At 36.4% G+C, this 14257-nt stretch overlaps 3 protein-coding genes across 3 annotated transcripts; all 3 read left to right on the top strand.

The window, feature by feature from the left end:
* The first annotated feature begins 616 nt into the window (after nucleotides 1–616).
* Nucleotides 617–5087, top strand: LOC107046812 (odorant receptor 13a). Its single transcript, XM_015269524.1, has 8 exons — nucleotides 617–685; nucleotides 889–1146; nucleotides 1917–2077; nucleotides 3186–3517; nucleotides 3586–3685; nucleotides 4119–4238; nucleotides 4813–4968; nucleotides 5034–5087. Exons 1-8 carry the CDS (start codon nucleotides 631–633, stop codon nucleotides 5085–5087), a joined length of 1236 nt encoding a protein of 411 aa, XP_015125010.1. The 5' UTR covers nucleotides 617–630.
* An 817-nt stretch (nucleotides 5088–5904) lies between these two features.
* On the top strand, nucleotides 5905–9944 carry LOC107046803 (odorant receptor 22c-like). Its single transcript, XM_015269511.2, has 7 exons — nucleotides 5905–5959; nucleotides 7749–8006; nucleotides 8083–8243; nucleotides 8306–8737; nucleotides 9387–9512; nucleotides 9580–9735; nucleotides 9803–9944. Exons 1-7 carry the CDS (start codon nucleotides 5905–5907, stop codon nucleotides 9866–9868), a joined length of 1254 nt encoding a protein of 417 aa, XP_015124997.1. The 3' UTR covers nucleotides 9869–9944.
* A 1396-nt stretch (nucleotides 9945–11340) lies between these two features.
* LOC107046801 (odorant receptor 4) lies at nucleotides 11341–14230 on the top strand. Its single transcript, XM_015269510.1, has 7 exons — nucleotides 11341–11608; nucleotides 11724–11884; nucleotides 11962–12293; nucleotides 13083–13182; nucleotides 13775–13891; nucleotides 13959–14114; nucleotides 14174–14230. Exons 1-7 carry the CDS (start codon nucleotides 11341–11343, stop codon nucleotides 14228–14230), a joined length of 1191 nt encoding a protein of 396 aa, XP_015124996.1.
* The last annotated feature ends 27 nt before the right edge of the window (nucleotides 14231–14257 follow it).

The following is a 14257-nucleotide window of genomic DNA, read 5'->3' as shown; positions in this document are numbered from 1 at the left end:
TTCAAATATCATTGGTTAAACTTAACTATAATTTTATGGATTATATATATTATATGTATTATTACATATATTATTATCAAAAAACGCTGACAAAGAAGTTACACGTTTTTTTTTGTAAAAGAGATCACTGAGCGCAAAATTCTGAAATTCGGTAATTTTGTCACCAATTCTTAGTGACATCGTATTTATATAATTTGAGATGTCCGCTTCGGAAATTCCACGCCCGAACAAATCTAATAGAAAAACCTGGGGCATTCTATTCGATTTCTATTGAACACTTCAATAGAACCGGCCAAAAACTACTAAAACGTTCAATAGAAACTCAATAGAGTTGTCCAGCGAATTCGCAACGTTTTTGTGTAAAATCTTTTTATACGTATGAAGAAAGACGATGAGATCATCCTGTTGCTATTTTTCATACGTGTATGAACAACTTCGGGAGCACAATGCACTGGCATCCATTTCCCCTTGAATATTGAAAACTCGAAGAATGAATATTAAATGATCGAATTGCAGTTCTTGTTTGAAAAATTGCTGCGTATCGAAAATTAATGTGTACTACCGGGCATGCGTGCTTCCTGCGAGGTTTAAAATATCAGAGAGCATCAGTCGATGATAAAGTTCAGCGCGATGACGAAGGCAGGGGGAAAATCACAAGTGAATGGATCTGTGTATGAGAATGAGGGTAAATGACATCGATCAAAACGTCTCTTCACATTTTAGTTTTTGTTGATCATCTCGGGATTGAAGGGAGATAACGAAACTCCTGCAGATACATTTTCTAATGCTTCTGTTTCGAAGATATTAATCAACAATTAATCCTCAATTCGATTGAACTTGACTCGTTCCACTGAAGTCAACAGAACATTAACTTTTATTTCTGTTCAGATTTTGTTTATTCATACGGATGGAATCGTGTCATGATGCACGCGATTGGGGGCTGGCCTGAGGACAATGACAACTTCTTCATGAGGAATCGAATATTCTTGAATGGGCTCGCTCTTTTTCTTTTTAATATTCTACCGCAGTCGGCTAGTGTACCAGTGTTTCGGGGAGATCTCAATGCTCTCATCGAGTGTTTGTCCGTGAATTTGGCTATAAGTCTTTCACTTCTGGAGCTAGTTTGGCTTGGCATTCAGCGACCCAGTAAGCATGCACGCACGAATGAATTCCATAGGAAAACAGCGAATTCGATAGAACATTCTATTGGATTTCTGGTGAAAATTCTGTCCATTTTTTGCGAGTTCTATTGCACTCAGGGAAAAAATTAGCGCTGTCGAAAAACTATATGGTCCATGTGAGACTATTTGGTGGAGTGGAACAGATTTCCTTGCCGCAAATGAATGAATTTGATAGAAGGAAATTTAATATCTTTAAAAAAATTAAATTTTTATCGTGATCATCAGAAATATCTCTAGAAGAATTTCAGCTGTTGTCAGGAAACAATATAATCTGCAGTACGACAATCATTTGAGAAGAATACATTGACGAGAAAGAAATATTTTTTTTCCAAAAAAAAATTGTCCCCTCGAAATTATTTAGTAATTTAGACATGGCTCTTCCAAGTTTTTAAAAATTTTCCTTTTCTCATCATTGCAAAAATTAAGTAACGAAACAGACAATTTGAGCCGAGAAAATTTTGCAAAAAAATTATCTCAATAGAACGAAAGAAGAGTTGTACGGAAAAATCGAATTTTAGTGATTTTTTCTATAGAATATTTTCCATTGAACAAGTTTACTGAAAAACAACGTGCAGACAACATTAATAAACATTCAATAGAAATCCAATAGAATTATTTAGCAAATTCACTATTTTTTTAATGAAATTATCTCGCACGGTGACATTTCCATTGCCGTTGTGTCGCTTATGTTATCACAAAAATTATTGGAGAATATTTTTTGCCGACGATCAACAGCTGTTCAGAAATTACTGAAGATGATGGCTGAAGATTGGTTGATGGAGAGAACAGTTGAGGAGCACGAGGAAATGATGAAGATGACGAAAATTATCAGATTGATTTCGTCCCTCAGTTTTTACGGGACTATTTGCCTCTTTATAGTATTCGTTTCTGTGCAGGTGAGCTATTCTCAGATATGACAGACCTTCGGGTGAACTACGGACGAAAAAAATTCATAGGAAAACCTAACGAATCCGACAGAAAATTCTATTGCATTTCCATTGAACTTCTTTTGTAATAAAAAATGTCCAATGGAAAGTATTTCATAGGAAAAATTAAAATTTCATCTCTCTATACACTGTTAAAAATTTTTGTATGCATTTTCCGTGCCAAATTTCGGAAATTTTTCTCGTTCTCAAGTTCCACAGAAATTTTAGCTACTTTATGGAACAATTCAGTAGCGAAGTGGTAAAACGTTATAAGTCTATTTTGACTATTGACCAGTTTTCAATAAATATCTCGGAATCTAAGGGAGATGGCAACATTTTTCTTATAACCTTTTTTATAGAGCCGATTGAGAGCTATAACAAATGTAATTACGAAAATTTCACTATGTCCATTAGATTCGGAAATATTCCTCAAAAACTCAACTGGGAGATAAGTCGACTTGAACCGGTTTACCACTTCGCTACTGAATTTAACTTTTTTGTGACATGAAATAATCATTTAGTGTGAAATAATATAATTCTAGCTGCAAAAAGTCATGTTAGAAACTTGACATCAAAGTATATGTTCCTTTGATTATTTACTGTTACTTTTATTATTTTTAAAAATAAATGAAAGGATAAAAAATACAATGCTAGCTTAAGTATGCGCGCGCGAGGGGCGCCTTCCTTTTCTAGTAAATCAAATACTTCATTGATTTTCTGTTCAAATGATCTAGAAATCAATAAAATATTTGATTTTTCAGTTCAATTATTCCGTGAAAATTCAGAAAAATCCGAAAAATTCAGGGAGAAATTGAAAATTCATGTCATTTTGTTTCTGAATATTCATGTTCCACTGAAAATTCATGAATTTCTGTAAGTTCTACTTGAAACTTGAAATTTCCTAGCCATTTTTGCCATAAACTCGATTCAATGTCACTCTCATGAGATTTACTATAATATTTTCCATGAAATTTCAAAAAATGTCAAACATTGTACAACTGTTTCTCTTTTTTCTTCTTCTTTCTCAGCAATTTCCCACTCGTTTTCATTCGCAATCCTAATCATTTAATCATTTCAGATACTAGCAGGATTGGCACTCAGAAATGATCCTAACGTCGATCCAAGATTATCAATTGGTTTTCTCTACAGTTGCGTTTTTCCTTTCGATACTTCATCACGGTCTGTTTTCATCCCGATCTGGATAGGCCAATTTTTCTGCACTTATATATCAATGGCTGGGTACTCTTCACCTGTTAGCTTCTTAGGAATGTTTGTATTCCATCAGTGTGGTCAACTGAAATTACTGCGTCTCAGATTAGAGGGAATTGTTGATAATGAAACTATGGGAAATCCCCGTGAATTCTGGAGAAGACTCGGGAAAATTGTCGAGAGACATGAGCAGCTCAATGAGTGAGGAAAAATGAAATATTGTCTTCTCGACATTAACTCTTATTCAATAAAAATTCATCATTTTACAGACGAACATCAGAGATCGAGGAGAACTTCAATAAAATTTTTCTCGCTGCCGCAATAGATTGCATTTTCGTCACATGTACTCAAGGTTTCGCGGTAATCACGGTAATGAGTAATGGGATATATCACGCACGAAAGAATTTAATAGAAAAACCTAGCAAATTCACTAAATAATTCTAATGCATTTCTACAGAACTTTTTTAAATTGTAATTCTACTAAACTTTCGATTAGTTTTTTGCCGATTTTATTGAAATGTTCTATACATAATATTTTATAGAATTAGTTTTTTCGATAAAATTTATTCTGTTGAGATATTTTCTATAGACTGTTCTCAGCTTAAATTTTCTACATTTTTTTGTTTGATTTTCTTGATGGAAAAAAATGAAAAATAGAATGAAAAAACCTTAGAAAATTTGAGCAGAGGAAATTCTACAGAAAATACCTCAATAGAATTGTCTAACGAATTTGCCATGGTTTTCTATTAAATTTTTTTGTGCGTGATCCATTGATAGGATGTATTTTTCCTGAACGTTTCAGGTGTTGCAAACTGAAGGAGATTTTCCAGTGTTCCAGATGATTTTTCTATTCGTCTTCACTACTTATGATTTGGGCCACTTTTTTGTATACTGTCTGGCAGGAGATATATTGATGACTGAGGTCAATTAACCACCCGTACGAAAATATTTCATAGAAAAACCGAGTGAATTCGCTAGTTTGAGCCGATCCTGTCTTCCATTTTTGTTGGCTTGCATATTTGATCTAAATTCTAAAAAATTTAGAAAATCCGCCGGTTTTGTCTGATTTTTTTTTTTCGTTTGAGACAAATTTAGAGAATTATTAATCTTTTGCAGAGCATTCTCGGAGTTTTAGAATAATTCAAGAAATTTGTTCACTTTTCTAAAAATTCGATTCATAACATTTCCTTCATTTTTCAGAAAAGTGAGAGAATTGATTAAAGATTCAAAATTATTCATTAATTGTTCGCTGTCGAATGACCAAAACTCAACCAGAATAGTTTCTATTAGGAATTTTTTATAAAAAAGAAACGCAATAGAGCTGCGGAATTCTGCAATAGAATCGGCCAAAACTAGCAGAATTTTTGATAGAAGTCCAATAGAAATCCAACAGAATATCCTACGGAATTCCCTAGCTTGTTCTATGAAATATTTACCGCGCGTGCGCGTTTCAATCACGGCAACATTATACTGTAACACGTAAAATCTCATTTCAGAGCTCAAATTTTGGTGTTTCTCTATACAACAGTCAATGGTACAAGCTGGCTCCTAACGAAGTGAAAGCAGTTCTCATCTTCACCAGTCGATGCATCCTGCCGCAAAAAATAACTGGGGGAAAATTCACAGCTCTGTCACTTCCCCTTTTTGCAAACGTGAGAAAAATCGAAATAATGTCATTACGAAAACTGCTGGAGTCTAACAGATAATGACCTTTCAGATCGTCAAAACAGCAGCCAGTTATCTATCAGTACTACTCGCCATGAAGGTGTAATGACATCTCTCTATGTCATGTTTTCAAATAAAAACTTTGTAGCACAAAACTGTTTCAAGAACAGCTGTTGTTCAATTAAATTTTCCCATACGTGACTGATTTCAATTCTCCATGCAATCAACGAATAATTATTCCATCTTACCTGTGATTTGTTTGCCTACTTCTGTGTGATTAATTAAAACTTCAGCACTAATACTTGAACTAATTTATGGTCTGGTTCATCTCCATTGACGTTAAACATCCAATAAATATCAAGGGATGTTGGAGAAAATGAAAACAACATTTATCTAAGTTTCATTTTGCGACGTTTCGCTAATTATTTTAGCTTCACCAGGCTCGTGACTCGATTAATGTTTAGTCCCGTTAATAATTGAACCAGTTATGTATGAAGCTGCATAGCTAACAGCATTAAATTAAACTCAAACAACAGAAAAGACGTGAATGTTAACAACCGAGTAGTATTTCCCCGGAGATGACAATAACAACTATTAAACTTTCTACTAGTTTTGGCCGATGCTTTAGAAAAATTCCGCAGCTTATCTGCCCGTTTTCAAGGGGAGACCGCCCTGAAATTTCAAAATCGCTGGTGGCTTCATTGTTATTGTGCACTGAACACCCCCGAAAGTCCAATGCTCTGGTTTCCGATCCCAGTTGAATATTGACATGAGAATTGGGGGAATGGGCATCAAGTGGTCAAATTGCACTTCTTGTTTGGAAAGTTGCTGCTCGTAGAAAGTTCATACGCACTAGCGGGCATGCTCCGCTATTTTCGGGGCCTGAAACACCAGAGCATCAGTTAATCGTAAAGTTCAGCACGATGACGAAAACAGAGGAAAAATCGCAAGTGGATAGAACTGTGTATGAGAATGAGGGTAAAGGACATTGATACAAATTTCTCTTTGCATTTTATTTTTTGGTGATTATCTCTGGATCGAAGGGAGATGGTGAAATAGTCACAGAAAGATTGTGACGAGAATTACTTCAGCTTCAGTAGATCCCGAGACATTTATCCGAGGGGCTCTGGTCACTCCTCAATCGGGTGGCTCAGATTTCCAGAATAGGATGAGTTCCTGTGATTTCATGGATTTCTGTGATTTTTCAATGAGAATTGGAAATCATGAGTTCTTTCGATTTCTCATGATTTCCATAATTTCTACTAGATTCTGGGAATCTTCTTGATTTCAAGAAATCACTCGAACAAATTATGATTTCGGGACTAAAGGGAGCAATTATCTGTCGATAATTGGTTCTCACTTTCATCGATGATTCATCGATGAAGGTGTAATTAGAAATCCCTGCGCTCACGTGTATGCAGAAACGATATTTATAGTCGAAACATTATAGTAAGAATGATAAAATCGAACATACATCACATGTCACTGTTGATTTTCTAATTTTCATTCATTCCAATACAACGGAAATCAATAAAATAATTTTGAAATTTTTCGGAAAACGAGAACTTGCGGAGAAAAAAAAATGTAGTGAAGAATATATTCCACAACAGTCTCACCTCCCCGCAGGAATGCTCCCCTCCAACTGATGCACCCCAGGTAAAAAATTCCCAACTTCTCAGAGTCTTTATGTAATTTGCATATGAAATGAGACGTGTAATTACACCAGAGCTATTAAATTATCCTATAATCGGAGAATATAGTTGGTGAAGTGCTCTTTTTAGTGACTCCCCGATTCGTCGCAGTGAGTTCACCATGAGCTATAGCCAAGGTGCTGTATTATAGCACAAATCAGAAGCACTTGTGAAGAAAAATTCACTCGATCACACGAACGAAGAGAATTTCACAGAAAAATTTGGCGAATTCGATAGGAAATTCTAGAGAATTTCTGTTGAACTGCTACGGAGAATTCTATTAGTTTTTGACTAATTCTACTGAAGAATTCCGCGGCTTCACTGTGCGTTTTTTTTTTATCGAAAATGTCCAATGACTATTTTATAAAAAAAATCAGTGGAATTTCATTTTTCTGTACAACTTCTTTTATTCTGAATTTCGACAGCAATTCCTCGACGTGAATTTTATGTTTTTTTCTATTTTTCTTCTCTTTTCATTCAAAAAAAAATTTAACGGAGAAAATGTGAGCTGAGAATTTTCTATAGAATATTTTCCATTGAACATTTCTATTGAAAAAAAAGCGCAAATAAGCTGCGCAATTTCTCAATAGAATCGATTGAAAATATTAAAATTTGGAATAGAAGTTCAATAGGATTATTTTTTCTATTAGTTTTTGGCCGATTCTATAGAATTCCACAGCTTTGCTGCGCAGTTTTTTAGTAAAAATGTCCACCAGAAATTAGTTCATAGGAAAATTCAGTAGAATTTTGTCTTTCTAGGCGATTTTTTTTATTGAGACATTTTTTATAGGAGTTCCGCGACACAAATTTGCCTCGACATGAATTTTCATTTTAAAAAAAGTAAATAAAAAAATATAGAAAATTTGAGGCCACAAGTTTCTATAGAAAATATCTCAATAGAATGAATTGTCCAGAAAAATCAAATTCTATTGATTTTTTCTATTGCACATTTCTATTGAAAAAAAATGCGCAGGTGAGCAGCGGCATTTTTCAATGGGCCGAAAGCTAATGGAAATCCAATAGAATTTTCTAGCTAATTGGCTAGGTGTGTCTGTGAAATTTTTTCGTACGTGCAGATTTCAATTATGCGATCGGTTGGAACCGCTTCAGCCTCGACGTCCTGGGCGCCTGGCCCAGACGCAATTCCGGAATAATCGGCCGCCAAAGATCATTGGTTTGTGCCCTCGGTATCATTATTCTCATCTACCTGCCGCAATCGGCTAGTGTCGTTGTCCACTGGGGCAATATGGACGCTGTGATCGAGTGTCTGTCCGTCAACGGTCCAGTATTCCTAGCCTTCGCTAAACTACTTCTCTTCCGATATCGCCGAAAAGGTTCATAGATTCAGAAATTTTGTGTTTCCCTGTAGTTGTTACGATTTTGAAGAAATTGTTTGTCGATTCCGTGAAGAAATTAGAATGCTTATTGATTTTATGAGTGATGACTGGAACACCCCGAGGAGCCTTGAAGAACGTGAGGCCATGCTGAGAACCGCCAAAATGAGCCGAGTGATATCACTTGGATCGGGGGTTATCACTCATACGTTATTCGTCGCCTACATTTTTTACAAGGTACATGTGAAGAAAAAGAAAAATTTATCAGGAAATATTCATCTTGAGATATTTTTCCGCAGATATATTTCGGGATAGAAGATATGAAACGCACGGACCTGGACCCACGCCTAGCCGTGGGTCTCCTGCACCCCGCACGGCTTCCATTCGACACTAGAAAAATTGAATACTTCATACCCATGTGGATTGGCCAGTGCTTCTGCACTTACTTCTCAATGACCATTTATGCAGTCTTCGACTGCATGATTTCAGCCGTGGTCCTCCACATTTGTGGACAGTTCTCAGTGATTGGACTTGCTCTGAGGAACCTAGCTGATGACCAAGTCGGCTGTCGTTCAGATTTGTTCAGAGAAAAATTGGCAGCGATCGTGAAACGGCACGAGAAATTGAATGACTCCATCGGAGTCATTGAAGACTCGTTCAGCTCGATTCTTCTACCTCAGATGCTCATTTGTACTTTCACCTTTTGTTTCCAAGGGTTCGCATTGATCACGGTGAGTCGAGAATTACATACCCCGGCAGGATTTTTTTAAATAAAATCAAGCCAATTTACTCCCGACGCGTCTGCGCATCCTACTGCGCGCGTCGCGCATGCGCAGTGCGTCGAGTGGTCAAGAATGGATAGAATGACCGTTTTAGAGAAAGGGATCTCGTACGAAAAAAATTCGATAGAAAATTCAAGTCGAAGGATTCCGCTGCTTTATTGCGCATTTTTTTTATGGAAAAACTCTAACAGAAATTCTTTCACAGAAAAATCAATAGAATTTCATGTTTCTGTACAAATTTTTCTATTGAGACATGGGAATATCAATTTTCTATAGAAATTCCTCGAAACGTATTTTTTATTTATTTTTTACTAAATTTTTCTTCTTTCTTCATTTGAAAAATGAAACTAAAAAACTTAAAAGAAATTTTCTGTAGAATATTTCCCATCAAACATTTCTATTGAAAAAAATGCACAGATAAGTTGCGGAATTTTTCAACAGAATCAATCGAAGAATAATAAAAAAATTCAATAGAAATTCAATGTAATTTTATGTAGAATTCCCTAAACTTTTTTATCAACTTCTTTCGAACGTGAATTCCTGCTGAACTCATATTAAATATTATTCAACGAATTAATCAAGTTAGCATTGGAATTAGAGTCTCTTGGGTTCTTCAACCGGAAAAATAACATTCCTGGAAACAGCATTTTCCGTCACTTACGTCTTCTACACAGTTTTACATCTCTTCGTCTACTGCTATATAGGAGATCAACTGCTCGTTGAGGTAATCCGAACGCTTTTGGTTGACATAAGATGACATTCTCCCCTTTGTCATTGATCCTCTCCTCTAGAGCTCATCAATCAGCTACTCGGTGTACGACAGCCATTGGTACAATCTCCCAGCGCGCCACGCGCGTTCTCTGCTGTTCGTGGGATACCGGTCTCTCCGACCACTGAAAATCACAGCTGGAAAATACTGCGGTTTCTCCAGAAACTTATTCATCATTGTGAGCTGATGATTTCAAACCGCAATTTCCTGGATCAACATATGAGTGAAAAATAATTTTTTTCCAGGTTCTGAAGACTTCGATGGGATATCTGTCAATGCTTCTGACCGTCAAACAACGAATGACTGATTAATTGAATAAAATTTGAATAACATTTAAAAATAGTAAATACTGAAATCACATATGATGAGGGAATAAAATAAGGCAATGATAGGAGATATTATAAATTTAGAATTATTAGTTCATTGACTAGCTGATCCCCCTGTTTCACGTACGAAGAAAAATTATAGAAAAATCTAAACCTAATTCGCTATAAAATTTCCATTGAAAACTATTTTATAGGAGACATTTTCTATAGGAATTCCTTGACACGAATTTTAAAAGTTTTTTGCCCTAAATTTTTGGTCTCTTTTCATTGAGAAAATCGTACAAAAAAGTATAGAAAATGCGAACCGAATTTTTATAGAAAAGTAGAGGGTTACGCCCCCTGCTCGTTCCGCTCGCCAACCCCCATTTGACCTACATAATCCTTATTCTGACCCTTATTTTGACCTTTCATCCGATCCTTATTTTGACCCTTAATCTAACCCTTATGGACCGTAATCTAAACCTTATAAACTTTAATCTGATCCTTATGACTCTTAATCTGACCCATGTGACCCTTAATCTGACCATGACTCTTAATCTGATCCTTATGGCCCTTAATCTGACCCTCCGAAAAATTACACCATTTATGTAAAATAGCCCGAAAATTTTTATTGCACACATTTTTTGAAAAATGTTCAAAAAATAAAAACCTCTGTAGCTCAAAAATTAGAGGCCCTCCACTATTTTAAACATTTTAAGCGTCTGCAGAGCAAACGAACAATAAACAATTAATTTTTTTGCACTAATTACTCGTTTTTAGACATATATAATAGATCTCCAATGCATGAGAAATCTCACTCCCCGCGACTTTTAAAACTTATAGTAGTCTCCCTTTAAACTGACATTTACAGTTCCCATTGATTTTTCCATGAAATTAGGAATTTTGAATAACAAAATCCCTCGAAATTTCAGTGGGAATGTTACTTGTTAGAAATTTTCAGGACCTACACAGGGAACCACAGGATTAGTATGACTTACTAGAAATTTCAGTGGAAAATTTATAACTGTGTACTTCTTAGAACCTTACGACATCCTTCAGAGCAACAACGCACAACACTCACAACATTCAACGCACAACACTCACAACATTCATGATCGCATTCTCAGAATATACCATAAACATGAAGAATATACAGACCTATAGAGTCTCTATTCTTCATGAATACAAAGTTTAATTCTGTATCCAAGATGTTACTTCACTGCATTACACTTCTCCCATGCAGCTGCATTTCTGTCTTGATAACCATCCTGTCACATAGGACGATGAATAAATGATCTGGAAATTCTACAAACTTTTTAATATTTCCCCATTACCATTTCCCACGAACTCTGAGAGTAGGGAAAAAAATCGATAGGACTGTAGAGTTTCCCCCAGTCTCAAAGCGTTCGTCCAAGTGATAACATCCCTAGGTAAAATTCGAGAGATCGAGAATAGAACCGGAAAATAAACGTCCAAAAATGAGAATAGATTTTGAATACACTTGCGGCTGGAACCGGGTCTTGATGGATTTCGCCGGTTTTTGGCCAAAGCCTCGATCAAGTTTTATCGGCAAGAACTGGCCGTTGATCCACGCCGTGATAGTGTTGATAGTTATAATTATCCCACGATTTGCGGCAATGTTCTTGTTCTGGAATGAAGTTGATGCAGTTGTTCAGTCTTTTGCGACGCAATTAATCTTCATAGTTGTATTTTTTAAACTAATAGTTCTACAATTTGGTAATAAAGGTAGGACATTATGATAATTTTGAATTTGTATGAGGCATTTCATGTCAAATCGGTCAATCCCTATCCCTGGTTGGCCGATTCGACCGAGATCCAACAAATATACGGATTGTGATAGTTCTAGTGGACTTATTGGTGACGATGGAAGATGACTTATCAACAGAACTGACCGAAGAGCAGTACACTCCAGTATTCAAAGCAGCCAAAATAGCCAGAACAATTTCCATGTTCCTAGGAATTGCCACCATTAGCATTCTCAGCACCGGCATTGTCTCCCTGGTAATGTACAGTTCGAAATGAATCTATTGGCAAATTGTTGGGACTTTATACATGACTGATACCAAATTATTGCGTAGAAATTGTATCATTTGGACAGCTTCTACATAAAGAATCCGGATCCTCGATTGTCGACGAATTTTTTTTTCGTCGCATATCTACCCTTCAACACAACATCGATAATCACCTACATGATGATACTTTCGATTCAATTTTATATTTCTGTGATATCCACTGGCATTCATCTCATACTTGACAGTTTCATTATGATGCTTGTGCTTCATATTTGCGGACAGCTTCAAGTCGTCCAAGAATCCCTCACGCAATTGGTGAAGGGTATATTAGGATTTGAGAAACTGAGTTTTCAGGTGGCTTTTAGAGCGGTTTTGATGAAGCATCAAGCGGTTTGTCGGTATGTACACTAAGAAGAAACGACCAAGTTCTTAAACAAGTCTTGCTTGGGCCAAAAAAAAGCAAGTTAAAAATTACTAAAGAAGAAATTGTTCGATTTGAACAGACCTCTTCATCTTGACAGTCACTAGATTATCGCCTATATATCGGTCTGCTCACCCCACATCGAAAATAATCATTTGAAAAGTTAGTTAAAGGTAAATTCCTCATTGTGACAATAAAAAAAAATCTTGTAACAATGTTAACCCTAGTTTGGTCACCATATGAGAACTTGCGACTTTGGTCACCTCCGCAGGGAATCGCCGCCGTATTATTTAGGCCCGAGCGTTGCCGAATTCACTCTATACTGTCCGGGCGCGTTTAGCGAGACTTCGGCAACGTCGCACAACGGGCGATTTCATTTAACATGGGAAAAAATTGCCCGTCTGTTAGACATAATTTTTTTTCTTTAGGAATTGTGGATATAAATAATTTTAAAAAATATTATAATTTTCTAGATACTTGAATTGACGCATTCCAATTTTTTAGGATTTTTCCGCTCAGCCAGTCAATGGTAAAAAAAAAAATCTTCTGCGGCGTTTCCCTCCTATGGTGAGCAAACTAGGGTTAAATAAGAGATTTTGACCTTTGGAGATTCTTGACGCCTGTGGCCTAGGAGTGGCCCCTGAGACCCTTATGACCTTGAAGGCCTCAAGGGTCCGCAGGGTCACAAAGCTCTACCCTTTAACCCCTCCTTGTAACATCGAATAGATTTATAAAAAAAGATGTGTGGAAATGCGTGATGTTCTAGGTTCACCAAGAATTTGGATGCATTATTCAATTTCATTTGGTTTCTTGAGCTGTTCAGTTGCACTTTGACATTGTGTTTCCAGGGTTATACTGTTCAAAAGGTGACATTGCCGGAGGATAATTTATCTGTACAATAGAGACATTTCCTGCAATTTTTTAATGAAGAAATTGATAGATTAATTTAGCGACAGCAGTGGTCCAAGCTAAGCAGTGTTTAGTCTGGTTAGTACTTGGATGGGTGTCCGCTTCGCCCAGTTTTCAATAAACACCTCGTTCTAAGGGAGATAGCAAAATTGTTCCCATGACCTTTTTTGTAGCCCCCAATTCGCTCTACGAAAAATGTAATTACAAAAATTTCGTTATCTCTCTTAGATTCGGAGATATTCTTCGAAAACTCAGCTAAGAGCTAAATCAACTTGAACCGTTTTGCCACTTCGCTGGGTTGTTCAACAAAAATTATCAAACATTTTCGTAGGGAGGGGACAATGTCACATCCCATCTGTAGCTCCTTAGACAGACTATCGGCGTAATGTGTAAGAAACGCGCAGAGAGTCGATCGCGAGGTCGGATTTCTACTAAAGTAATCAATCAAAAGAAGAAAAAAATTTCAGGAAATATCCCCATGAGAACACTAAAAAATTTTTTTTTTATTGCACGGATTCTTCAATTTTCATAAACAATATTTCCTCATAGCTTCTCCACAGCGATCAGTCCACTATATTTCAAATGGGCTTTCCACTGTGCTCAACTCTCGGTCTGGTGTCGCAATTTTTTCTCAACTGTTGGGCGGGTGAATATCTCATGTCAGAGGTGATTGGATGATGTTAAGAAATACTGTCATCGTGAGAATCAATTTCTACTTTGTTTTTCATCAAAGAGTGCAGAAATTGGCTTCGCGTACTACAGGAGTGAATGGTATACACTGGTCTCTTCTGACGCTCGTTCACTCATGATGATTGGCCATCAGGGATTACGACCCTTGACATTGACAACATGCAAGTTTTCAATATTGTCTCTCAGACTTTTTCTGCAGGTAGGATTGCCCTTCACATCTAGTGATGCCGACGATAATTCCAGTGTTTTTAATATCAGGTAATGAAGGCGTCGTTCAGCTATCTCTCCATGCTATTGGTCCTGACACACTCCTAATTGTACATCATTGTTAAAGAATGAACG

This window comes from Diachasma alloeum, unplaced genomic scaffold (assembly GCF_001412515.2).
Source record: "Diachasma alloeum isolate Michigan unplaced genomic scaffold, Dall2.0 Dall_scaffold_02004, whole genome shotgun sequence".
NCBI classification, from domain to species: Eukaryota; Metazoa; Arthropoda; class Insecta; order Hymenoptera; family Braconidae; genus Diachasma; species Diachasma alloeum.
This window is presented reverse-complemented; position numbering and strand designations above follow the sequence as displayed.